Raw genomic sequence first — 28,000 nt, 5'->3', positions numbered from 1 at the left:
CACACATTTACACCAGGCAGTGGCGTAACTAGAAATGACTGGGCCCCACAGCAAATTTTTGATTGCCACCCTCCCTTCCCCCCAAGAAACTTCTTTCCAACCACCTCCTCCTCCGCAACCCCCACTCTTGTGGTTAGTCAAGATAACTCTCTCAGACCAGGCCCAGTAGCTTCTCCATCCGTTTCCTACAGTGTCACTGTATGGCCTCATGCACACAACCGTTCCGTTTTTTTCCGGTCTGCAAACCGCGGATACGCAAAAAACGGAAGCCGTCCGTGTGCCTTCCGCAATTTGCGGAATGGAACTGGCGGCCCATTGTTGAAATGCCTATTCTTGTCCACAAAATGGACAAGAATAGGACATGTTCTATTTTTTTTGTGGGGCCACGGAACGGAGCAATGGATGCGGACAGCACACGGCAGCTCGGATGCGGACCCAAACAACAGCCATGTGCATGAGGCCTATCTATTTTCATTGTATAATACTGTTATGGGGGCCTTGACATTAAAATCTTTTAGTCCTCCTCCTGGGTGGGCCCCTTCTGAGTTTGGCCCCTATAGCTACACCCCTGACCCCAGGAATCTACACCAGCTCCTAACTACAGCAGATTGCAGTTTCTGGTGCACTGGACTTTTTACTAGAACTGGTATGTGAAATGCCAGTCTTTAGGAAATGAGCCTCATAGTCATTATGGAACCATAAGGCACCCATTGCTGCCCTGTTCTTCTGTAGACACCAGCGGATATTGTTTATTGGTTAGCTCCACTGAGGGTTCTTGTCAACAGTTTTGGGAGCATTTTAATAATATTTGATAATGGAGACTGTGTAAGAACCTGCACTACATCCCTGCCACCACAAGTGGTAACTAACATTTTTACGCAAAACCTATGCGGTATAGAGCGCAACAGCTAGATGTTACCGATAGCTTTCAGGTAACACACGCAATACTAGCTATTGCCGCTAGATGGCACCAAACGCTGTATTATAGCTAATAGAATGCTTGCCACTACCAACATGGCGTCGGGTTCCGTAACATCGGCACGTTTTTGCATGAGGTAACGTCATCCTCACGGTTCCTATAGCGACGGTAAACAGGCTGGCGTTCCCATAGCAGCTGGAGTACACTGAAGTCTGGAATCAGAACTGCCGTCAGCATGAGCGTCCGGACCTTCAGGCCCTCTGTGCGGATCGGGAACTGGAATGAGGATGTGTCCCTAGACGAGGTAACAGACCATCGCCTGTCTGTGCTGGGGAGACAGTAGTCACCTGGCAGGCTGCTATAACACATGCAGTAATAGCCTGCCTCAGAAATGGCGCCACCATAAGTAGTAGATGGCTGTATACACCAGTTGCTATTGAAGGGGATCTTGCAAAAAATGTCTACTGCACAGTATATGGGAGTGAGTGGCAGACATCTGCTCATGTACAAGCATGCTGGGCTCTGGGATATTCAGTCAGCTGCCCTCTGCCGGTAAGTCCAAGTCAAAGTGTGAACAGCGTCTAAGTTAGAGCTCTCAATACTTGAAATATCTGTCCTACGCTCTATCTATTAGGGTGCGGACACACCTAATGGGTCCTCTGCTGATGCTCCACAGTATGGGCCTCATGCACACGACCGTATGTATTCTGCGGTCTGCAAAATACAGATCCGCAAAAAATACGGATCACGTCCGTGTGCTTTCCGTATTTTGTGGAGCGGAACAGCCGGCCCCTAAAAGAACAGTCCTATCTTTGTCCGTAATGCGGACAATAATAGGACATGTTCTATTTTTTGTGTGGAACAGACATACAGAAACGGAATGTACACGGAGTAATTTCCTTTTTTTGCGGCCCCATTAAAATGAATGGTTCTGGATACTGGCAAAAAAAAACAGCGGACACGGAAACAAAATACGTTCGTGTGCACGAGCCCTATCTGTCAGTATTGTGCAATGAAAAAATCCAGATATTCTGTTTGGTACAGAAATACTGCAATATTGCAAAGGGTGAAATCCACAGGACATTTCCACAGACGCAATGGACGTTTAAAATCTGCGCTGCGTGTCATGGCGGATATCGCTGCAGCTACTTCACTGCTGCTGGAAATGCTGCACCTTTTCCGCAGACAATTCTGGCGCAGAACATCTGCCGCATGTTTGGCCGTAGACCTTGGTCACATCTTCAGCTGCACCCACAAAAAGAAAACAACCAAGTGTAAGGCCAGGGCTCCACGGTGACATATTGTGTGCCACGTGCTGCGATCTTACCCAGGATGCGGGCAGACTTGTGTGCTTCTCACAGCGCTGTAGAAAATCGGAAGTATGTGGCGATAATGTGGGGCTTTATAGGCTGCGATGAGTGATGTATTATAACACTATACAACTTGTGGGTTGTGCAGCGCTGTAATGTGCTGCATCAGCCCTGACACTGATCTTGGGACTATGGCTGCAGGGGTGGTTGTCTAAATGGACTATCTCCAGCCCATCGCTGCCCCCCATCACACTGCTAAGCTCTAGTCTGCACCACTAAGCTCCATCCTCGCCATACTGCTACGGTAAGGTGAATCCATCTGATCCATCAGAAGAACAGAAATAATGGATCATTTAGGCCCCTTTTACACGGGCGTGATGGATTGGGTCCGAATGCGTTCAGTTAAAAACGTGCGATATTGCTCTCAAAATAAGTCAGTTTTGTCTGCGATTGCGTTCAGTTGTTCAGTTTGTTACGTGCGGTGCAATGCACTTGCTTCCGGATGCTATGCGTTTTTCACGCAGTCCCATTCATTTTTAAGGAGCAGGGCCGTCTTTATTATTGATTGGACCCTGGGCAAGATGGAGAACACAAGTGCCGCTGCCGCATTCATGGGTCCATACTTTATTAACTAAGTAGCAGGACATGTAGGGCATACATGGGGGATGTCCCTGCACTTACTATTATTTCTGGGCGCCGCTCTGTTGTGCCGCTGTGGCCCCCGTTACCTTCTCCTGATGTCTCCTCCCTGGTGTTCAGATGCTAGTGATTAGCATACAGCGCAGGAGAAGGTAACGGGTGCCACAGCGCGCGCAACAGAGCGGCGGCCAGAAATAATAGTAAGTGCAGGGAAATCCATTATGTATGCCCTACATGTCCTGCTACTTAGTTAATAAAGTATAAACCCATCAAAGGTCCTCGAGTGGCCAGCGAGGCTCAAGAGGCAGCTGCCTTGGACCCCCAGGAGCAACTGGGCCTGCGTTAAAGACGGCCCTGCTAAGGAGCCAGGGCTGCGTGAAAATCGCAGAATATAGAACATGCTGCGATTTTCACGCAACGCACAAGTGATGCGTGAAAATCACCGCTCATGTGCACAGCCCCATAGAAATGAATGGGTCAGGATTCAGTGCGGGTGCAATGCGTTGCACCTGCGCGGAAAACTCACTTGTGTGAAAGGGGCCTTATTCTCAGCACATGTTATGCTTATTGTGCATCCATTTTACTCAGTTCCGTCTGAGATCCGTTATTTTTGATGGGAGAAAAGGACTTTTCCCCCGTCAAAAAAAAGAGATCGCAGACATAACTGACTAAGGCTTCGTTCACATCACCGTTCAGCCTTTCCGTTCTCCTGCTCCGTTTAGGAGAAGGAGAACGGAAAGGACGGATAAGGCACATAACTGACGCCAAATGGAGCCCTTAGGACCCCGTAGACTATAATGGGGTACATTATGTTTCCGCTCAGAAGATGATTTTGAAGCAGAGACTTCATGCAGGACTTTTGTCTCCGCTTCAAAATCATCTTCTGAGCGGAAACATAACGGACCCCATTATAGTCTAGGGGGCCTAAGGGCTCCATTTGGCGTCAGTTATGTGCCTTATCCGTCCTTTCCATTCTCCTACTCCTAAACGGAGCAGGAGAACGGAAAGGCTGAACGGTGATGTGAACGAAGCCTAAGGCCTCATGCACACAAACGTATTTTCTTTCAGTGTCAGTTCCGTTTTTTTTGCGGACCGTATACGGAACCATTCATTTCAATGGGTCCCCCCAAAAAACCAGAAGTTGCTCTGTGTGCATTCCATTTCAGTATGTCCGTATTTCCATTCCGCAAAAAAATAGAACATGTCCTATTATTGTCCGCATGACGGACAAGGACAATACTGTTCTATTAGGGGCCGGCTGTTCTACTCAGCAAAATATGGAATGCACACGGACGTCATCCGTATTTTTTGCAGATCCGTTTTTTGCGGACCGCAAAATACATACAGTCGTGTGCATGAGGCCTAAAATAGATGCAAAATAAGCATAATGCTGAGAATAAAGGATCCATTATTCCTGTTCTTCTGATGGATCAGAGGAACGGAAAACTAAACAGTGATGTGAACCCGGCCTCATCCCCACTCAGCAGTGCAGCCTGGTATTTCTAAAACTGGGAAGAGGCACCGTCATCTGAACCAGGTGCATTTGTGGCCAGCAGGGGGCACCATGATCTCTGAGGTCTCAAGCATTTGCTAGGTTTGCATGGTGGTAAATTCTGCCACTGTCTCCATATGAACGTGAACATGTATCCCATGACAATAGATGAGCGCAGGGAACACGGATTCCGTAGATTCAGTTTCTTAGATTGTGTACAAGCAGTAATTTAGGACATTGCCTTAAAAATGTATGTCATATTTATACTAGCCTGTACCTGACAAGTAATGACCTCTATTTACTGTGTTTTTTGTAGGATCTTTTGAAAGATTTCTTAGAAAAAAGAGAAAAAGGAGAACTCCTAATCCAAAAGTCAAGCAACCTTAAGAAGAATGTTTTGAAAAAGGTAAGAGATGAATATACTGTACGTGTTTATTTTCAAGAAACTATTAGGCCTCATTTACACCAAGCACAATCTGAGGCCGACCCTCATTTCTGCCACGGAATTGCTGCAGATTCTCACCTAGATTTATCCGCATGTAATGGGGTAATCAGCATATGGCCCTGTCACTTGTTTTTCTGCAGTGAGGATTCTAGGGTATAGAAAGTGTTTCACATTAAATGCTGCGGCCCTGCTTGTGGTTTAGCCACACTGAGCAGAGCTGAACCTCCAGACGTCTGTCCGCATACTGCGTTAGGAGGGGACACGTCCCTTCTTGGCACTATTACGGCTTTAAAGGATAACTGTCACACTTAGACCCTAATTTCAATTTTCATATATGTAGTTACTAATAACATGATATTCCAGAATCAGTTACTATTAGACTGACTTACCCCATATTTAATAAGATTCAGCCCTTAGCAATCAGTCTGCATAAAACTGCAATTTCACTATTCAGTTAAGATGGCCGCCACTGCCCTCCCCCTGAGGCTAATCCCGCCTGCCCTCACTAGCCAGTAACAATAGCCCCCCAAAAGTGTCAGTAACCAGAGCCCTCCCCCTAAAGGGTTAATCTCCTGCAGCACAAAGGGGTCCTCTTACCACATGTTGCTTTCATTTATACACTGAGCAGACGGCAGATCTCCCTTCCCTGGTCTGCGCTGCTTCGGCTCTGCATTGTCCCAGTCTGCTGAGTGAGGGAGCGTCTGCCAAGCGCAGGGACAGGGAGAAGTGCACACAGCCCAGGCACTGTTATCAGCTGCTGGGGAGGACCTGGCTTTAATCATTTACTTACAGTCCCTGGCTGTCAGTAATCTGACCTTGCACACTGCGTGCTTCTGCGTCCTCCGTCCTTCAACACATAGACGGACCTGCATAGCAACCCTATTTTAAGCAGAGGTAAAAGTAGGCAGCACAGGGAACAAAACTGTGGAATTAAGGGGTAATTGAATGCACAGTGAACAGTTGAAATAGGGCCACGAAGGAGATATTAATCACCACAATCCAATACTCCCCCCAAAAATATATATACGACAGTTATACTTTAAGGGTCCATTCACACGTCCGTGGTGTGTTGCGGATCCGCAATACACCCGGCCGGCACCCGCTATAGAAATGCCTATTCTTGTCCGCAACTGCGGACAAGAATAGGACATGTTCTATCTTTTGCAGAGCTGCGGACCGGAAGTTCGGGGCTGAAACCCCGAAGTTCGGGGCCGCGCTCCACAAATGCGGAAGCGGAGAGCACATAGTGTGCTCTCCGCTTCACATCCGGGCCCATAGAGAATGAATGGGTCCGCACCCGTTCCGCAAAATTGCGGAACGGGTGCGGACCCTTTTGTGGACGTGTGAATGGACCCTAAATGGAAGGGCTGACAGAACCTGCAGTACTGCCTGCCATTTCAAACAATGAGAGGTGGAGAACATGCCGCCACCGGCGTAAGCTTAGCGCGGACACATCATAATTCCAACAGCAAAATTCTACCGTATGGCATTTTAATTAATGGAGGAAAAACTCTCTAAGCATGCCTAAAGATTATAATGGAGAGTTTTGCGTTTCTTCAATGTTTTAGACCCATAATCGATATTTAGCTGTAACTATGGGATGCCATTTGTTCACAGCAAAAATAACATATCTAATATATATACCTTATAGTTTCCAGTTTCAGTTTGTAACCGACATACTGCCACGATGTGGTTGGATGACCACTTGTTGTGGCATTTACTGTATTTTCCTGACTATAAGAGCCACTTTTTGACAAGAAAAAATCTTACTAAAAGGTGCCTGCCTGTTATAGTCCGCAGTGCCAGACCACCCTGACTTCTTCCTTAAAGGGGTTCCCCCCCCCTCCCCCACTTTCCGGTCTTCCTTTCTGCTCTGTTAGCCAGTTTCTGAGCGGGCCCCTTTCCTTGACTGATGGCAGAGGCTAGAAGAGCTGGGAACAAGTAGACCCGTCCTTGCTTGTACATGCTCGCTTCGGAAGTCCTGAGGCTCTTCTAAGCTTAGGCATTAGAGATAAGAGGTGGCCGGGGCCGGGAGGTAATGCGCATGTGCCGGCCTCTATGTGCGCTCGCTCCTCCCGATCCTCGATTTACCAGAAAAACCAGAGGTATCAATCCAAGTGTGCAAGCGCGGCCGCCGCTGCTGCATTAAAGCGGTAGCCATAACCCCAAGAGACAAGCAAGGTCTAAAAGGCTGGAAAAGGAAAGGTAGTGGGTGACAGAAGCATTATTGAAAACAGAAGTACCTTTAGTAAATGACTTAAAATACAATTATACATATAATAAATATTATTTGATGAGGTGAGACAACCCCTTCAGGCTGGTTTCACACAAGCGAGTGTCACGCTCCAGACTCGCAGCATGAGTATCCGACAGCTCCAGTCCTGAACTTCCAGCACTGCCTAGGTCGCATAGCATTATATTGATTTATGATGCTATGTAACCCTTAGAGGTCTGGAATGTATTGGATAACACTGACAAAATGCTGTCAGTGTTATCCAATACATTCCCAAACTGTAATGGTTACATGGCATTATAAATGAATATATTGCAATGCGATTCCGGCAGTGCTGGAAGTTCAGGACGGGAGCTGTCTAATACTCACACTGCGAGTCCGGAGTGTGACACTCGCTTGTGTGAAACCAGCCTTAATGATCTGGCAGAACGCTCATACAGCGCCGTGCTGGATCAATGAGAGAGGTGTGCACCTGCACACTTCTCTCTCTGTCTGCCTGACACCGATCTGTATGATTAGTGCAGACAGGAGAGTGCCCTATGTTGAAAAGAAACACAGCCATCTCAATAGGTCCTAAAGTACAGTGAATAGAGATGAAGCTAAGGGACCTTTGAGAATGTCATGAATGGGAGGGGCCAGGTAATTTTGCTTTCCTCAAGTCCAAAAGAAGCACATAGGACGATGAGGAATGTGGTGTTATGTTACAAAATAGTGTTTAGTCTTATAGAAGTCTTTTTTTATTTCACAGATGCGTATTTTGCGTCACAGAGGTGTTTTCTGACAATCATGTTTTGTGCCAAAGAATATTATTTTCTCACAACATTTCAAGTATTTCGTTTATGTTCATTTTATGTTACAAAGTGCTATTTCTGTGTAACAAATGGTTACAGATCTAAAAATACTATTTTGTATCACAGAATTGTGGTTTTACAGAATAGCGGTTTTATGTAACAGAATAGTTTTTTATAACCCAATAGTGTTTTTGTGTCACATAAATATTTTTAGAGCATAGAGTAGTATTTCGTGTCACAGTATAGTGTTTACTCCTATAGAAGTGTTTTTATTTCACAGATTAGTATTTCGTGTCACAGAAGCGTTTTTGTCAACCGTGTTTTATGTCACAGAATATTCTTTTGTCAGCATTTCAAGTTTAGTTTATGCTTTGTTTATGTCACAAAATGTTATTATGTGTTATCACAAAATACTATATAGAATAGAGTTTTTGTCACAAAATTTCAAGTTTATTTTGCGTCCAAAATGTTACTTTCTAAAATTTGTGTCACAAAATACTATTCTGTATCACAAGTCTACAAAATAGCTAGCTTACAGTGTCACAAAATATTTGTTCTATGTCACAAATTAATGATTATGTCAGTGTTTCTGTCATATTTCAGCATTTTATTACAAAATCTTATTCTGTGTTACAAATTGTTTACAAATTAGTTTTCTAGGTCACATATTAGTGTATTGTATCACAAAATAGTATTTTTGTCACACTATTTCAACTGTGTATTTTGGTTGCAAAATGTTATTCTTTATTCTAAAAAAAGTTACCAATTGTTATTCTGTGTTATAATATTCATTTCACTAGTTTTTACAAAATAGCTTTCTGTATATTAAAACAGTGGTTTTAATTTCACAGAATTGTGACACAGAAGTGTTGTATGTCATATAATAGTGTCTTGTATAACAAAATAGTGTTTTTGTCACAATATTTCTACAGTGTTTTTTGGGTCACAAAATGTTATTCTGTATTTCAATTGTTTACAAAGTAGCTTTGTGTGTCAAAGAATGTTTTATGTCATGGTTAGAGATTTGTGTCACAGAAGTGTTTTTCTTGTCATAGATTAGTGTTTTTGACACAATGTTTCAACAGTGTATTTTGTGTCACAAAATGTTATTCAGTGTAATAAATTTGTGCCACAAGTATTTAAAAATAGCTTTCTGTGTCACAGAATAGTGATTTTAAGTTACAGAATGGTGTTTTGACACAGAAGTGATTTTTTATTTTTTTGCCATTGTAGGAATTGTGTACTTGCAGTAGGGCAGGGTATTTTGAAAATAGGATGCTATATCATACAATAGGGGATTTATCTCAGAGAATAGTGTTTTGTGACACAACATATTTTTGATGTCATAGATAAGTGTTTTGTAACAGAATTGTGTTTTATTTGATACAGGTTTCAAAGGTGTATTTGGTGTCACAAGTATTTAAAAAATACTTTTCTGTGTCACAAAATATTGGTTTTATGTAGACAAATAGCATTTGTCAGAGAAGTGTTTTTTATATTATAGTGTTTTGTGTCACAGAATAGTGTTCTTTGGCTCAATAGTTCAAGTGTATTTTGTCTCACAAAATGTTATTTTGTGCAATAAATTGTTAATTTTTTTTTTCTTCTGTGTCACAAAATTATATTCATTTTTCACAAAGAAATACCCAGATCACCACTGTGCAGTAAATGTCTGCGGGATGTACGTTCAGTATTGAAGGAATTCTTAGCATCCAATAGCATAAAACAGTCTTCTTTATGGCATATCTAAAACACAAAAAAATGCAATAGTAGATAAAGAGCGACAAGCACTCAACTTCTGAAACCACACTGAGAGGTTTGGATATAAATAATTATAAATTTTATAATATGGTATCGTCTAAATATCTCCTAGGACTAGATAATGTATAAAAGTGTGGAAAAAATTCAGAAAAAAGTACATCAATGGCACAATCACAATCAATTAATAGCGATGTATTAAAAACATTCAATAGTAATTACAGTACACCTATGTTGTTCCTGCAGCGTAAATCAGTCAAGGTGTTCTTACACCATAGGTTGGAATCATGGACGTGGTTTCTATTGTTCAAACCAACAATAATGTAGTCCACATAGAAATAATCCCATATGTAAGATATACACAATTAGTTCCCCTTTGCAAGAGGAAGCTTAGTGTCAGCCAGAGGATAAGCTTTCAACCAGATAGATATGGAATATTTAGGGCTATGATACACTTGCAGTCAACCATGTGCCGATGCTCCTTAGAATGGGTCAATATAAATAAAAAGAGTACACCTTGACTATTGACAGGTCAAAATGTTCGATCTGGTGGTTGAGGACTAATGAACCTGTTCAGTTGCGGCACAGTCCCCTTCAATAGATTGCCCTCTGTGCATATAACATATGTATCTTTATGCCTTGGTAAAAAATGTCATTCAGTGCCGCTGCTGTGTGGCGTCCCACACAGCAGCCGGTACCTGGTTGTCTGTTACCTCCTTCCTGGAGACCGCTCCTGGTGAAGTGGTTTACTGCCCGGCTGTGCTGAATACACTCGTCCGGGAGTAGTGACTGGCGTCCCACGTGGTCAGGGTTGGCGTCCCACGTGTTTGAGCTGGTCTACGGTGCTGTCTGATCCTCAGTGGGAGGGGGGGGGGTTCGTTTATTTCTTATCCCTCAGGGTGAAGCTTCTACTTTCTGTAGGGCCCTCTTCTATTTCATATCCATGGATATCAGGTCATGGCTTTTGGAGTGCATAGGTGTCAGGCTTCCTTAACCATACGTGTCAACTCACTCCTTCCTCAGTGGTTAACCACTGCTTGCGTAGAGGTAGAACATTTTCTACACCTAAAACAGGTAGAAAGTGAAAAATGAGACGGACCGGCAGGCCCACACCCTTCCCCGCCTATGTCATGCCCCCTTTTTTAGACCTGGCGTGAGCGGGGAAAAGTCGCAGATTGCCAGAAAACAGGCGTATATCTTATAATAAATGACCCCCATTGTTGCAAATTGTAATTCTATGTCACAAAGTGTTTTCATTGTCAGAAGTGTGTTTTTTAAATATCTTTGGATCACAGAAAAGTGTTTTGTGTCATAGACTTTTTTACGGTATAGAGTAGTAGTTTGTGTCACAAAATTGTATTTTGTCACAGTATGTTTTTCTGTCTGTAATAAATTGTTTTTTGCAGTGCCACAAGTGCTTAGAAACTATCTTTCTGTATGACATATTAGTTGTTCTTATTACACAAAATAGTGTTTTGTGTAGTAAAAGTGTTTTGTGTCCAAAAATTTAGAAAAACTGAAATTATATTTTGTGTTACATGATTGTAGCTGCTGACCCTACAGCTGTTGGGTCTCCCTGCATCAACATCATCAGATGACTGACCTCAGCGGTAAGGTGACACCCCACAACCATGCTGGGTGGTCCGCAGAAAACTTCCACCGGGGGGGAACATCTCTCTTAAAAAAAGTTCTGTTGATTATGATAAAAAAACAAAAGATGCTATCCCACACCACTTTCTTTGCTTTGGTCCTCCCTGCTGGTGTTTACATGGCTGCAGCAGTGAGGTCACGTAGCTTGTCCTCTTAGGATTGACTAATCATTCTACGCACTCCATATATATTTGGAGGTATAGATGGTGGACTTGTACAGGCAGGAGCACCAATCATTGTAATGACAAGGGTTCTCTTCTGAGCGAATGGTTTCTTGAGTTTAAATTGAAGTTAAATTTCTTTCTCAGGCAGATCTTTCCATTTCTAAGGATGGCGTTCTTCATTTTGGAGATGTGGTCATGTTACTTAATCCAGAAAACAGTGAGCAGTCTTTGAGTAACCCATCTCCAGTATACGGTAATTACACCCTCTCTGTAAACCCGGAGGAAAGTGCACTCCATGTGAAGAGCCACCTGACCGCGCCATGTGGAGTGAGTGCCAGCTGCAACGTGAAACCTTGTGGCAGAAACGCCTTCATTATTACAAGGTATTATTATGATGTGCTCACAGACAACGGTTTTACTGATATCATTTTATGTGTTCAAGAATGTATTTTCAGGTTAGACACCTTAAAGGGATTCTGTCACCAGTTTTAACCCCCTCCAGATAAAAATATGGTTATGTTCAGGGAGCTTTACTGATTCCTAATGTGGTGTTATAAATGCAATCTGTAGGGTCATTTTGCCTAAAAAACGCTATTACTAACCTGTCATTCATAAAACTAAGGTGCCCAAGGGGATGTAAATGGATCCAAGCTGCCGCCGCCGTTCGTGCCCAGCTCCTCCTTTCCTGACCTCAGCGCCGCCTCATAATCCTGTGTGACGCCTCCGGCTCTCCCTCCCTCCCCCCTCCTAATTTTTGTGTCAGTTTTAATATTTAATAATAAAAAGCTATAATAAAAAAAAAATCCTTTTGTAATAAGAATTAGCGGTTTGCCCCCCAAATTAAACTTAAGAAAAAAAAAACTCTAAAAAAAAACATGCTAATAAAAAGTCCTCAGTGTCAAGTAAAATACATCGTAAAATTATTTTGGTAGTCAAACAAATAAAAAAAAGTTAGGGTCACTAAACCACCACGTGCACAAAATCACAAAAAGTTGCCTGGACATTCAGGCCTTTTTTAGGCCCGGTCATGAAAGGGTTAAAGGGGTTCTCCGGGAATGATTTATAATAGCCATCAACAACCTGTCCTAGAATGTGATCAGGGCTGGTTGCCTTCACGGGTGCGGGATCTCACTACATTCTTGCACTTGCATCTACTACATATTGGGTAGTTTTCCTGTCAGGCTGCTCAGCCAATATGCTTTATCGTAGGCAGGATCACATCATTACCATCTATTGTACAGCAGGATAGTGGGCAGTGAAGTCCTGTCCCCTCACATCCCTGGACAACTCTGCAAGTGGAGACAACCAGTCCTGCTCACATTTTAGGACAGGTTGCTGGTAGCCATTTTAAATCATCCCTGGAGAACCCCTTTAATGCTGGCAGTAAAATAACTTTTAGATGTAAAAAAAAAATATAAAAATAAAAAATGGAGACAGCACGTCCAAAAGGTGGAATTTATTCCAGACGCATCTTGAATAAATTCCACCTTTTGGACGTGCTGTCTCCATTTTTTTACTTTTTTTTTACATCTATAAGTTGCTTTTTTGGGGGGCTTTTTACCACCCCTCCTGGAGACGAGCACCCACAGCATTATCACTAAGGAGTGCTGTCAACCTGTATTTTATCATCAATATGACACCGTGATTCCTGATTTGTAATAGTAGACACCTTATAAAGCACACAGTTTCATGTGCCAAGAGTCATGGCAATAATCATTTCATGTTTGGATTGTATCACAGTGTAGATGCTAGTGAACCTGGAGAACCTTTGTGCTATGGACAGAATTTTGCATTGAAGACCGCAGAAGATTTCATGGGACAGGTAAGTGATTGCACTGATCATCATATGTCTTCCAGATTAATATTCATATAATAATATAATAACATATATTGTATAACATTTGCACCCAATGCAATCACACGACTGTATCTGTTTTGCGGTCCACAAATCACAATCTGTGTCCATCCTATGCTTTTCATTGGCCCCCTTTGAAAAAATGCCTGTTTTTGTCCTCAAAACGGCCAAGAATAGGACATATTCTATAATTTTCATCTCGGTTGCAATGACATCGGTGTGCTGTCCGAATTAAATGGGTCCTCGTGTTGTCGGCCAAAAATACGGTTGTGAAAATACTTCATGTGAATGTACCCATAGAGGAACTTCAGTCAGCTTCCGTCTGCATGGTCATTACACACAGAGAAGCAGTACAACACTAATACCGCATCCTAAGGGCTCATGCTCACGAATAAATACAAAAAATGGCGTGGTGTTACACAGGCAGGAAGTGCTCAAACCCACATGCAGTTGTGCATATATATAGGGGAGCAAGTCCTGCACTTGTGGCCCGTTGCTAATGGCAATCCCCAGCAAAATGCATACAGCGGAGGATGCCCGCAGCGGACCACAAGTACCACAATGAACATCCTACACAAGATAACAATGTGACGCTCCTCACGCTTCTGTAATTCGCCCACTGGCCCCTGGTATTTCCTATACGGCTCAGGTAAGTGAGTGTTAGGATCCGAGCTACTTGAGAAACCTTGGCGCGGTGCTCGGGCTCAGACATGTCCTCCACAGTAGGACATGTTGGCTAATCTCTCAATTTTAACATCAGTTTGAGGGTTTAGGAGGACCGCAGAGTGCACCTGTCTTTGCTAATATTCTCATGCACACGAATGTATTTTCTTTGTGTGTCCATTCCATTTTTTTGCAGATCGTATGCGGAACCATTCATTTCAGTGGGTCTGCAAAAAAACGGAAGTTACTTCGTGTGCAATCCGTTTCCGTCTTTCCATAATGTTCTATTATTGTCCGGATTACAGGGGCCAGCTTTTCCATTCCGTAAAATATGGAATGGACACGGACATCATCAGTATTTTTTGCGGATCTGTTTTTTGCGGACCGCAAATACATATGGTCGTGTACATGCACCCTAAAGGTGCATTCACAGGACTGTAGTTATTTTGCAGATCTGCACTTTTGTGCGGAACCCATTAAAAATGCTTATTATTGTCTATTTTGAAGACATGTTCTATAATTTGCGGCTCAGCCTCACGGATGCATTTTTTGCAGCCCCGTATAGAAATGAATGGGACCTTGTGCGTTCAATCAGCTGATCAGCAGGGGTGCAGGGAGTCAGACCCCCACCAATCTGATATTGATGATGTAGCCTGAGGATAGGTAATCAATAGAAAATGCGGACAATCCCTTTAAGCAGAAGCCCATATGGGTAGCAGACTGCAGTTCTCATCTCACACTTAGGGTCCATTCACACGTCCGTTGTTTCTTTCCTGATCTGTTCCCTTTTTTGCGGAACAGATCTGGACCCATTCATTTTCAATGGGTCCTGAAAAAAATCGGACAGCACAATGTCTGATTTTTTTTCAAGACCCATTGAAAATTAATGGGTCCAGATCTGTTCCGCAAAAAACGGAACAGATCAGGAAAGAAACAATGGACGTGTGAATGGACCCTTACTGAGGTTATTCCAATCAGAGCCATGAAAGGCTGAGATGGAAATAGCTCTTTAACTACTATTTATGGAGGATTTTACTTTGTATCATATACTTTTGTATGCCGAATTAAACCTTTAAAGTTTTAATTTTGCCTTGATGTGGCACGTGGCCTCGTGACGTGCCATTTTGTGGGACACATCACTACTCCAGCCAGTTATTAGCTGCTGCAGAGCTCATCACCCCTGGCCGTCCTGGAAGTTTGGAACCAGGACCCCCAGAGCGTTGTGAGTACAGTAGTGGATCTCCTCTGAGGTGCTGACAAGCTATGTTTTTTTGTTTTTCTGTTAAAAATGCATCCAAAATGCCAAGCTTTGTTTTTTTTTGCTATTTTGATTAAAGTTGTTGCATTTTTGTAGCAGGTTTTAAAATTTGGGTTTTCGCATATGTGTTATTTCCAATCCCTGAGCATTTTTCTAGAAAAGTTGGTTACCCCTCTGATGTCACCTCTGAAGATCAGTATCAAAAGGCAATTGTAAAACAAAATGCAAAGTATAACCCCCATAGAAAAGCAGCATACACTTGCCTCGTGGCAATTTTTTCAAGCAGAGCTTTCCAATTGTATATTGTAAGCATGGTTGTTTTAGTATTAAAGTTGTTGTCCAAGTTAACCTCTTAATGACCATTGATATGCGTTTTTTTTACGGCTGTCATTAATGGGCTTTTTACAGCAGCACTTTAGAACAGGATTGCGCTGCATGTAGCAATGAAATCACCAAGCTCGAGCTGTCAGCTCACAGGGGGTTGGAGATTTTTGGGGGACCAGTATGATTGTGATCTCTTTGAAAGACCAATAACAGCGATTACAGTACTGCTGGAAGATAAACCGCAATCGCCTGCTTCTCCGCCTTTCACCCTGCCAGTGAGAGGTGCAGGGAACACTAGTAATTGTTACAGACTCAGTGTAAAAAAAAATATTATTGCAGTTTTATGAAAGCTATATGTGTATTTGTGTGCACATATCTTGTAACGTGTTTCTTTTTTTCAGTTATATCTGACAAGTGACCGTCAATCATTTCTAAAGAGCAGCAAGAAGTCTCATTTGCAAGAGGTCAGTTTAACAGACCAGGCTTCATATGAGACCTGCTGGCAGGTCGTTCACTTGGACCCACAGTTTAGGCTGGAACATGAAGGGCTGCCTGTGCCGGTATGTATGTCATCCATTTGACTTCATTGTCACACTGTGTCTGGACATGCCAGAACAATTGCACCATGATATCCAAAATCAACTGAATAGGTGTGAAACCTAACGTACCTTTAATTGCAGAAAACTTCATGCACTTTTTTGTGGAAACCACACGTCAAATTATCATAATTCATATGTTTATTGTTATTTGTGCTAGCAGCCATATTCTCATCTCTATAGTTCACGAATGTGTCACGTGTGAATAGTCTCTAAGATAATTACTTTTCATTCCATCATTTTCTTTTTGTAATAACTGTATGAGTGCATATGGAGCAACACAATGGTGTCAACTTTTTTTATTCACTGAACAGAAAAGTTAGGCCAAACTAAATTCCCACAAGTAAAACTACTCCAGAAAATGCAGAATCAGCAGTTGTATAAAATACTGATATTCAAAAAATGAAAATATTGCAACAGCATCCATGCAACAAAAATGTGGTATTTGTTAACACATCCCACAAAAAATGCAGGATTTCGTCCCACACCTATTACTTCTGACCACACCTATTACTTCTGACCACACCTATTACTTCTGACCACACCTATTACTTATTTCTGAACTACCACCTAATTCAGAGATGACCAGTCACTATGTTGGATAAATATAACTTTGCCTTCAATAATGATGTAATTCTAAAAATGATAACTTGATAAAATGATAAATATGTGTATCCAGACTAGGGCTGCAGCTATCGACTATTTTTGTAATCGAGTATTCTATTGATTAATCCAACGATTATTCGAGTACTCTAATAGCTGTCCCCCAGGGCCACCAGGTTCCCCCCTAGTGCCATCAGGCCCCCCCCTAGTGCCATCAGGCTCCCCCTAGTGCCATCAGGCTCCCCCTAGTGCCATCAGGCTCCCGCCCCGAGTGCCATCAGGCTCCCGCCCCGAGTGCCATCAGGCTCCCGCCCCGAGTGCCATCAGGCTCCCGCCCCGAGTGCCATCAGGCTCCCGCCCCGAGTGCCATCAGGCTCCCGCCCCGAGTGCCATCAGGCTCCCGCCCCGAGTGCCATCAGGCTCCCGCCCCGAGTGCCATCAGGCTCCCGCCCCGAGTGCCATCAGGCTCCCGCCCCGAGTGCCATCAGGCTCCCGCCCCGAGTGCCATCAGGCTCCCGCCCCGAGTGCCATCAGGCTCCCGCCCCGAGTGCCATCAGGCTCCCGCCCCGAGTGCCATCAGGCTCCCGCCCCGAGTGCCATCAGCTTGCCCCCCAGTGCCATAAGCTTGCCCCCCCAGTGCCATCAGCTTGCCCCCCCCAGTGCCATCAGCTTGCCCCCCCAGTGCCATCAGCTCGCCCCCCCAGTGCCATCAGCTCGCCCCCCCAGTGCCATCAGCTTGCCCCCCCAGTGCCATCAGCTTGCCCCCCCAGTGCCATCAGCTTGCCCCCCCAGTGCCATCAGCTTGCCCCCCCAGTGCCATCAGCTTGCCCCCCCAGTGCCATCAGCTTGCCCCCCCAGTGCCATCAGCTTGCCCCCCCAGTGCCATCAGCTTGCCCCCCCAGTGCCATCAGCTTGCCCCCCCAGTGCCACCAGCTTGCCCCCCCCGCAGTGCCACCAGCTTGCCCCCCCCGCAGTGCCATCAGCTTGCCCCGCAGTGCCACCAGGTGCCCCCTAGTGCCACCAGCTGCCCCCAGTACCACCAGGTGCCCCTTGTGCCACCAGCTTGCCCCCCAGTGCCAACAGCTGCCCCTCCTAGCCATGTCTCCAGCACCAGTGAAATAAAATACTTGCCTCTCCAGTAGGCACGCCGCTCCACAGCTCCATCTTCTTCTCTGCGCGCTACACTGTCGCCCTGAAAAACAGCACCATGTCCTGATGATTTGTCAGTAGGAAAGTGCAGCGCGGTACAGGCCGGCGGGTGACCAAGGAGCAGTGAGTAATAGCAAGTGCTTCACTCCCGCTCCATGGTCACATGACACAAACGAATCCTCGATGCAAAAAATTTGCATAGAGGATTTTTTTGTGTCAAATTACTGAATTCAATCGAGTAATCGTTTCGACCCTAATCCAGACAGCAGCAGGACAGGACCACATGTAGTATGTGTCGTTGTGGTCCTGTTATACCTTGCATGCCAGCATGGAGGTTAGGGTTTGTGGATGTTGTTGCTTAAAGAGGTTCTCCAGGATTTACATGTTGATGGCCTAGCCTCAGGGTGGGTCATCAATATGAGATTGTTGGGGGTCTGACTCATGGTATGAAGAGGCAATGGTGCTCCTTGAGCACTTAGGCCTCTTCCTATGCCATGTTTGCATGGTCTTTGTAAAGACACTCTTTCTGATTAGTAGGTTCAGACATTTTAGCAACACGTTTGTTAGCAAGTTAAAAAAATCGAGCATACAGCCACACAATGACCAATTCAGGTAATTCTGCACTGCTCCGAGAGACTTACCACCATTCCCTCGGACACAATAGAGAATCTTTATTGACTCCCTGCATGAAGAGCCAAGAGAATGAGACTACACAGATTATTGGTATATTTGATGCTGCCCATAAGAAGGTCAGAGACATTCTAACTAGGAATTGGAGTATCTTACAAGCAGATCTTAGGGGCCATTCACACGTCTGCAGAATGGGTCCGCATCCGTTCTGCAATTTTGCGTGCGGAGTGGACCTATTCATTTTTAATAGGGCTGGAACGGATGCGGACAGCAGACTATGTGCTGTCCGCATCCGCATTTCCCGATCCGCAATTCCGTTCCCGAAAAAAATAGATCATGATGGTGATCGTCCACTAATAACTTAGTGACAGACTGGTGCATAGCTTTTTCCAACCACACACACATGGCTCCAGTGCAAGGAAACAGGCATGTATAGATGTGGCCATTGTGTGGCATGCATCAGTGAAAGTGTGAAAATGGTTCACCAGTTCAGTGGCAGGCAACAAATACTCCATCTGATCTTATATCAACTGCAAGATGGTGGAGGTTATTTACCTCCTTACATGCCAATGTGGCGTTCAATACTTTGGAAAAATGAAACCCATTAGACTCAATGTCCCCTTGAGCATGATGTAATGTGGACATGTGTGGTATAACAATATGACTATATCAAGGGGAGAAAAACAGAACTGGATCGCACATCCACAATGATATGCTTAGATCTAATTAAACTCACTTCTCAGCACAATATTAAAGTGTACAGCCCCCTAAAGAGGCATTAGTGTACATTTTGATCAAAAGGCATAAGCCCACTCACCACGTCAAGGTTACCTACTGTGACAAAAAGGCGCAGCACAATGCGGTGACAAAGTGGCACTTCCCTAGTAGGCGGCGGGACCCAGGAGTCAAACAGCAACCCTGCTGTCTGACAATGCCACCTATGGCACTGGGTCCCACCAACCCACCAGCACAGCGTCACAAAAACAAAGGCCACCACGCAGTACTGCACCATGTGAACAGTTGTCTAGCACAACATGTCCATTGCTATCAGGAACTGCAGGTCAATATCCACCTTTGTCACTACACTGTGCTGTGCCTATATGTCAGAGTAGGTCACAATCTAAGAGGCAACCTAGACGTGGTGAGTGGGCTTATGCCTTTTGATCAAAATGTACACTAATGCCTCTTGTACAGCATGCAGTATAGGGGGTTGTACAATTTAATATTACGCTGAGAAGCGAGATAAATTAGACCAAAGCATAGCATTGTGGATGTGCGATCCAGTTCTGTTTCTCCCCTTGATATATGCATGTTTAATATTTCTTCTTTATTATTGGTATCAGCACTCCTCTCATTTGGCACAAGTGGTTTTAATTCTGCAGAAGTCTGCATATAAGTGGTAATTGACCCGCAGTTCCTGATAGCAGTGAACATGTTGTGTTTGACAACTGTTCACATGGTACAGTACTGCGTGGTGGCCTTTGTTTTTGTGGCGCTGTGCTGGTGGGTCAGTGGGGCCCAGTGCAATGGGTGGCATTGTCAGATAGCAGGGTTGCTGTTTGACTCCTGGGTCCTACCGCCCTCTAGGGCAGTACGCTTTGTCACCGCACTGTGCTGCGCCTATTTGTCAGAGTAGGTCCCACTCTAAGAGGCAACCTTGACTTGGTGAGTGGGCTTTTGCCTTTTGACTCCTGGGTCCCGCCACCTACTAGGGAAGTGCCACTTTGTCACCGCATTGTGCTGCGCCTTTTTGTCAGAGTAGGTAACCTTGACGTGGTGAGTGGGCTTATGCCTTTTGATCAAAATGAACACTAATGCCTCTTGTACAGCATGCAGTATAGGGGGTTGTACACTTTAATATTATGCTGAGAAGCGAGTTGAATTAGATCAAAGCATAGCATTGTGGATGTGCGATCCAGTTCTCTTTCTCCCCTTGATATAACAATATGACAATGGTTCCCCCCTCAATATATTAGGTTTAGCTCTGTAGTAAGTCATAATGCGACTATTTATTTACCCATATTCTTTGCTTCAGTGCACCTATTGTAACAGTGGTCTGTTGCACTTTACATCCTTTGGCTTTTCCTGCCAGATTCTATTTCTTTTTTTAGCTGACAAGCCCCTGTAGCCGTCTCAGGTTCCCACATTAGCAGAGCCACAGAGCGCCTCCCCCAGCTGTAAATACACTAGACTAGAGCAGTGTCCACCTCTAGGGGGTGTGTGGTTTTGCACACATACGCTTTTCCTATTGGTGCACTGCCCTCTTACATAATTTGGGCGAATGAGGTCACCTTTATATACCCGGCATGTGGTCGGCCATGCATGGCCATCCTAACGCTGGCCACTGACCACACAACATCAGTGGTGGTATGCCATTGTTCTTATGATATGCCCGCTTCCTAATATAATTCCTGATTAAACGTCTGGCTTAATCTTGTAGAAATGCATCCAATTGGCACTAGGGAATGAGTTTCCCCAAATAGACAGTACCTTGGTCTCTATTAGTGGTAGGAGATAGAGGGAATTCTTAATATTATGAGAGCAGCGGCTGTATTGTACCAGAGCAGCCTGTGCTGCCCAGCAGCATATACTCCTTGTAGCCCTCACTTGTACACCTACCAGGGGGCTGGGTGGAGAGGACTGGCTGTCTGGCACTTGTTAAATAGTTGTACTGTCAGCCTCATATAGCTACTCTGTGTGGCTGAATCCTGCTAGCCTGACCGCTGCCTAGAATGTCAGGACAGCACTTTGCCTGCTCTCTCTGTGTGTACTTTTTTGTGGGCATTGAGCAGAGCAGGACTTTGAGTTAGGCCTCATGCACACGGCCGTTGTTTGGATCCGCATCCGAGCCGCCGTTTTGGCGGCTCGGATGTGGACCCATTATCTTCAATGGGGTCGCAAAAGATGCGGACAGCACTCCGTGTTCTGTCTGCATCCGTTGCTCCGTTCCGTGGCCCCGCAAAAAAAATATAACATGTCCTATTCTTGTCCGTTTTGCGGACTAGAATAGGCATTTCTACAATGGGCCGCCCGTTCCATTCCGCAAATTGCGGAAGGCACACGGGCGGCTTAAGTTTTTTGCGGATCCGCAGTTTGCGGACCACAAAAAACGGAACGATCGTGTGCATGAGGCCTTAGCTGTATGTAGTGTGCGACATCAGTATCTGCTTTTGTTGTAGCCTCACACAGCAACCTACCCTATGGTCTTGTCCGTCTCTAGCTCACCCATTCCTTCTTTGTACTACCAGTGTTGTTTGGTGGATAAGTCTCCCTTCTTTCGCCTATACCTGGCGCACCCACACAACACTTGTAGTTATAGGAGCAGTGGTCCCTGGACTGGTGATAGTGGAGTGTATCCTGTCTGGCATCTCAGCACGTTTTCAAGTACCATTTTTCAGAATGCCTGCTCCTATAGTATATGGTCGCCTGATCGCACTTACCAGTGACAGGCCCTCACTTTAACCTTATTATTGTACATGACATTTTTAAAGTACTATGAATATAGTAAATAGTCACTAATACAAATATTTTTCTGATTTCAGGCAAACACTAAAGTCCTTATTGTTCACAGTAAAACAAATCAATGCATAGCTGTCCTTAGGAAGTATATACTATGGTAAGCCACACAATACATGTGAATTATCCTATTGGCTTTATCTTATTCTTTCTTTGTTTTGATGTAATAGAAAATACTTTTACCATATAAAATAACTGTGTTTACATTTTCCAAACAGAAGGGCAGCAGAATGGCTCAGTGGTTAGCACTGGTGCCTTGCAGCACTGGGTCCTAGATTCGAATATGTGTTTGCGTGGGTTTCCTCCGGGTACTCCGGTTTCCTCCCACACTCCAATGTTCACCCTGTTGGTAAATTTCCCTAGAAACTGCCCTGGCCACAACTTAGGTTTCACTTTCCCCAAGAGAGCTGGAAACTGCGTGTTTGTGCACATACAGTGTATGACATTTGCTTGCTATACAAAATTATTTTTGGGGAAATACTTCCAAATGTTTCATGTCAGAAGAAAGTATTTGTAAAGTCTGATCTTGGACCTCTGCCTTTTTTCAAAAATGGCATACTATACTATAAAATACCTATTCAGAATCCATTCAGATTTTGAATGACATTAACAGTTCTGTCAAATTCTTTTTAGGCTAGTTTCACACTAGCGGCAGGGGAGTCCGGCAGCGTATTTGTGCCTTATGTGTTGTGCGACTTATTGCCGTCCTGTAGCCCTAGCCTAAAGTTGACCTACAGCAGTGAAGAAAAATGGCTGGGTTGTTATGGAAACCTGAAGTAAAACTGTGTGTATGTGGAGACTAAGGGCCCGCAAGCTTCTATTGGCTGATAAGGGACATGTGACCGTGTGTATGGCAGTTGGGATTTGAGAAAGACTTGCCGGCTTTTACTGGCTAATGCAGGTAATTTTTTGGGATTATCTCATGAATGGTACGTCCTAGAGAGCCGAGACTCCATCTTGAGGTAGTGCAATTAAATCATAATACAATTGCTGTCACATGCAGCAATGTTTCGCACCACGTCTGGTAATGGCTGATATGCCACTCTGATTAACATTTTAATATTTAATATCAGAACTATGTATCAGGTGTCAGATCTTTGACACATCAGGAAGCATCCTGATACATGCTAAGTGCTATGGATGATCTATTTGACATTCCCCCGACATTGCTACGGGGCTGAGACCTTAATATCCTGGTTATCCAAAGGCTAAGTGTCCCATCGTGTTTAATGTGACTAACTGTCTCTGCTTTGGCCACCGAATATATGTTAACGATACATCAGGTTTGAGTCATAAAATAATTACTATCCTGATATCATAGCTATGATCAATTGTTAAATTACAATTGATTAGCCCCAATTGTGTGGAAATAATGTTTAAATTATAGTATATTAGGGCAGAATGGCATTTTAAGCATTATATATGATACAATCTATGGACTGCTTACAAGTGAAGGACCCCCATTATGTGGAAACACGTTGGAGCGATATCTCAATTTGATTTATGTAGAGCCCCCGCAGAGTTCCCCGGATACAGTAGGTGCTACAGTAAGCACTTCCCTGGAATCGCCACTTTGCAATGGAGTTCAGTATCCAGCGACAGGGGAAGCTGGTGTACACCCCCCCCCCCCCCTCCGTGATTGGTGACCGCGCCTGCCGGAGCTTGAGCTATATAATGCCGGAGAGTGTTTGTCTGTGTATGGCCATCATAGCGCCGGGATGCTGTTGCTTATTTGCTATTTACTCCTATTACTTACCTGCTAGTTTCTACCTGCTCCTGATGAAATGCAGGTTCACCACCGCATGAAAACGCGTAGAGTAGGTTATTGTTAAGTGGGAATAGCATGTTTAATAGGTGTAAGGGTTAGAACCTAAACGCTATCCTTGTGAGCGACCATATGAAATGAGACCATTACACAGAGCCCATTGCTGTATTTCTTCTTAGGGAAGAGTCCCTGAGGTGTAATTGATGAAGTTCTGAGAACGGTGACGCTATAATTGATATATTTCCAACGGTGCCTATCTTGGTTGTAGAGCCTTAGGGAGAGCGGTGTATATTCAGTGCTTTGATCTCCTCTACATCATTACGATAGGTGGAGGCAGACATCCATATGGTCTCCACACTCTAAATCCTCCCCCCCCCCCCCATGAGGTCATATGTGTTTAAAGGGATTCTACAGTCTTTTTAAACTGATGATCTGTCCTCTGGATAGATCATCAGCATCTGATCGGCGTGGGTCCGACAACTGTGATCAGCTGTTTGAGGAGGCAGCAGCGCTGGCAGTAGCGGCGCTGCCTTCTCACTGTTTACTGCAGGCCCAGTATAACTTACTAGTATCAATGGTCTGGGCGGGGCTAAGCTCTGTTCACTTGAATGGAGCTTAGCCCTGCCCAGGCCATTGATACTAGTCGTGACGTCGCTGTGCCTGCGGTAAACAGCGAGAAGGCTGCGGCGCTACTGCCAGCGCCGCTGCCTCCTCAAACAGCTGATCGGCGGGGGTCCCGGGTGTCGGACCCCTGCCGATCAGATGCTGATGATCTATCCAGAGGATAGATCATCAGTTTAAAAAAACTGCAGAACTCCTATAACATAAGTGAGCTCTATGCTCCTTTGTTTTAATAAACATAGCGTATGTAATAAAGATTTATTATTTTCATATTTAACGTTCCATTCAGGTATAGATTATGATTTGTGATATTAGGGACGTATATGATGAAGAATATTTTGGGGAGATTCAGTGTTTAAATAGGAACAGGTCACACAGTTCCCATGTTATTCAATGATTTAAGCCACCGTGGCCGGACCACATAGCTCACTGATGACATTGTATCGTTATCTGATGGATTTGTTGCATGGACATACATGGGTCAGGTGGTGAGTGTCCATCCGATATGCCAGTGTGGAGTACTATCTATATGTGGTATAGTCTATTTGGTTACCCTGCATTGTGACCTGGGGTTCCTTCTTGATTGCTTATACTGTACCTGGTTTCATGGGGTTCTACTAAAAAGTTATGTTTTAAGGACAATCTTTTTTCAATGATTTCAGTGGTCAGTTTCTGACTACTGATCATGACTAGAGACATGTTATTAGTATATAGTAGTATAATAGTATAGTATAGATTATTTGTACTAGCCGTTATTTCTTTTTTGGACTTTTTGCACTACAAGTTGCTTCTATTACTTCTGATATTACCTTCTTGACATATGTGTTGTCAGATCAGTTGTCCAGTGTGAAAGCTAAATTGATACCTAGTCTTCATTGAGGTTTCTCATATGTAGACATGGTCTTTGCCACAAGTTGGTGACATCCAACCAGACCAATTCTGTGGGGGACTTTATATAAGTACTAGGGCATAGCAGTGATGGGTCATGTAGAACAAATGCATGATATGCATGGCAATATTCTACTTTTTATCTCTAGTGTTACTTCCAGTTCTTACATCTACAGTACAGTACTAGACATAGAATGTAATGCTTGTAACAGACCAGAATCGCAGTGATAGCACTTTCAGCTTATACCTCATATCTCCTTTCATCTTTTTTGCAGGACATTATTTGGTAAGGAATGTGAAATCACAGCACACACATACCTAAATGGACACAGAGTTGAAGAGAATGAAAATCATTGGATTATTGTGACTGGAAGCCCAAGTGATGACATAAACACAATGTTTGACAGACCTAAACCACCAAGTGAAGACACGAATGAGAGCAAACATGTTTCTTAAGACTGGGAGAACTACCATATGCTGAAATGGTGTTATGCATCTTATTGACTAGGATACATTTTATGTACAATAAAAAGGAAAAAAGTTAAAGTTAATGAAGTTTTGTTATTTGACACAGCATAAACTTGCAGTAGCCTTATAGAACACAAATAAGAAATTAAGTCAGACCACAAACCCAACAAATAATTTATAGCCAGTAGTCAAGTCCAGTTGTAATCCACCGCCAGGGTTATATGGGCCATGGTAGGCTTTTACCAACCTCTAGCTTCTCTTTGTAAGAACCTACCAGCTTCTGAGTTCAGAAGGGGACTTGTATATATTCTCATAGTTTTTATTCAAGGTTGACATATTAGGAGTTACATTCAGTTGGCAGCGCAGATAACAGTAACATAAATAATAACTTCAGCACAGGTGGCTTACCGAGCTATAGAAAATGTGTAGCATTGATGCCGAGTACACTACTGTTGGCCCCTGTACCGATGGGGTTGGTTTACAATAAATACTAATAACATGTAGGCCCTGAAGGCACCGTCCACCCCTCGCCTTGTTTCTCCTTTGTCTCTCCCCTCTGCCAATCCTTTCACTGCTCCCCACTGCCCAGCGAATTAAGTTCAGAATACTAACAACAACATATAAGGCCGTTCACAACCAGCCCCCTCCTTATATCTCTGACCTGATTTCCAGATACATCCCCACGCGTAATTTCCGATTCTTACAATACTTCCTTCTTTGTTCTCCTCTTGTCTGTTCTTTGCACAATCATCTACAAGATGAACTTGCTTCCCCAACACATCAGACTCTCCCCCAATATCCAAACCTTCCAAAGTAACCTGAAAACCCACCTCTTCAGGAAAGCCTACCTCATGCCATGAGCGTGCTGCAGCCTCACAGCCAGATAAGCAGCTTTAACCCGCACCAGCTGTCAGGGACAGACTGGGAATTTAAATTAGCCCTGGAGAAAAACTTAAAAAGCGGCGAGTCCAAATTGACAAAAGGCTGGGAAACAACAGAACCAACAAAAGCTACAAGGCAGGGGCAACAGAAGTGGTGGGGCCAGCAATACCATAGTGCAGCACAAACTACTGCTCCAGCGAAATCAAATACCACAGTGCAGTATAAAATACTGCGCTATTATCATACTGAGGATAGTGATAGAGCTGAATTCAGGTGGTCACCTGTGGCTGCTGGGCAGGTGCCTAAAGACCTGATGCTTCTAGCATTTATTATGTACCTGGCCAGTGGTCGTGGGGAGGGCTCGGCCAGCCCTCTGGACATGGGCCCAACAGGAAATTTCCCTGTAGGGTATATGGCCAGTCCACCCATGACTACTGTGTTCTTCCCCCTTCCCTTATAGATTATAACCTGTTGTGGGCAGGGTCCTCTCCCCATTTTTATCAGTGTGTTCATGCTTAATTTACCTGTGTTGTTGTATATAATGTATGTACGCTTAGATGTACAGCGCCATGTGATTAATGGTGCTTTCAAATAAATAATAATAATAAAAAAAATATGTGAACAGAAAGATTGAAAATTAGAATTGTCAAAGGGAAACTACATGTTAGTTTAATGTTAGCCTTTTTAAATATAAAATAGCATTAAAACAAATAAAATATTCTGACAAAATAATAGTAGCAATAGATTTAGTTTTAGAAATATTATATAGTCATTATTAGTGTTGAGTTAATTGAAGTGTCCGAAGTGGACATCAATCCGAATTTCAGGGACAATTCTATTTGCCACGAAGCCGAATTTCCTTGTACTTTGTGTCAACGAATCGATTTTCCCTGAAATGGGGTACAAAAAAAAAGTAAAAAAAAAGTAAAAAAAAAGTAAAAAAAAAAAATATCTTACTTACCTCATCTGCTTGAGCATGAAGAGCCCACTGCCGCCATCTTGATTGAGGATCCCGTGCAAAATCTCATGCACGGTGACAAATGACGTCACCTCGCCGGCCAACATGATGGGCCGTGTGAGATTTTGCACTGAATCTTCAGTCAAAATTGCAGGAGGGGGCTCTTCGTGATCAAATGGATGAGTTAAGTGTAATTTTTTTGAAATTTTTTATTATACACCTTAATATTAATGCCAGATGCCACGATCAACAATGGACACGGCATCTGAGGAGTACAATGATGGGGAGCGGAGCAATCACTGTTCCCTGTCATTGCACCCACTACATACAAAAAAATGCACTTCGTGACGTGAGTAATCGGTGAAGCCGCCGAATCAAATTTTCAAGAACTTCGCTCATCTCTAGTCATTATGTGATGTATAA

The 28,000-nt window shown here is 43.8% G+C and overlaps 1 protein-coding gene across 1 annotated transcript; it reads left to right on the top strand.

Annotated features, from left to right (window-relative positions):
* Positions 1–1,029: 1,029 nt before the first annotated feature.
* CFAP161 (cilia and flagella associated protein 161) lies at positions 1,030–25,820 on the top strand. The gene is made up of 7 exons (XM_044283232.1): positions 1,030–1,223; positions 4,677–4,766; positions 11,546–11,784; positions 13,142–13,223; positions 15,903–16,061; positions 22,022–22,095; positions 25,545–25,820. The coding sequence occupies exons 1-7, from the start codon at positions 1,155–1,157 to the stop codon at positions 25,723–25,725; spliced, it is 894 nt and encodes a 297-aa protein (XP_044139167.1). The 5' UTR covers positions 1,030–1,154; the 3' UTR covers positions 25,726–25,820.
* The last annotated feature ends 2,180 nt before the right edge of the window (positions 25,821–28,000 follow it).

Source organism: Bufo gargarizans, chromosome 2 (genome assembly GCF_014858855.1).
Source record: "Bufo gargarizans isolate SCDJY-AF-19 chromosome 2, ASM1485885v1, whole genome shotgun sequence".
Classification (NCBI taxonomy): Eukaryota; Metazoa; Chordata; class Amphibia; order Anura; family Bufonidae; genus Bufo; species Bufo gargarizans.
Note: the sequence above shows the minus strand (reverse complement) of the source record. Positions and strands in the feature narration are given on the sequence as shown.

Coding starts and splice junctions, on each gene's coding strand:
- CFAP161 (XM_044283232.1), top strand. CDS start 1,155: ATGAGCGTCCGGACCTTCAGGCCCTCTGTGCGGATCGGGAACTGGAAT. Junction 4,767..11,545: donor AGAAGAATGTTTTGAAAAAG/GTAAGAGATGAA, acceptor TTTCTTTCTCAG/GCAGATCTTTCCATTTCTAA. Junction 13,224..15,902: donor CAGAAGATTTCATGGGACAG/GTAAGTGATTGC, acceptor TCTTTTTTTCAG/TTATATCTGACAAGTGACCG.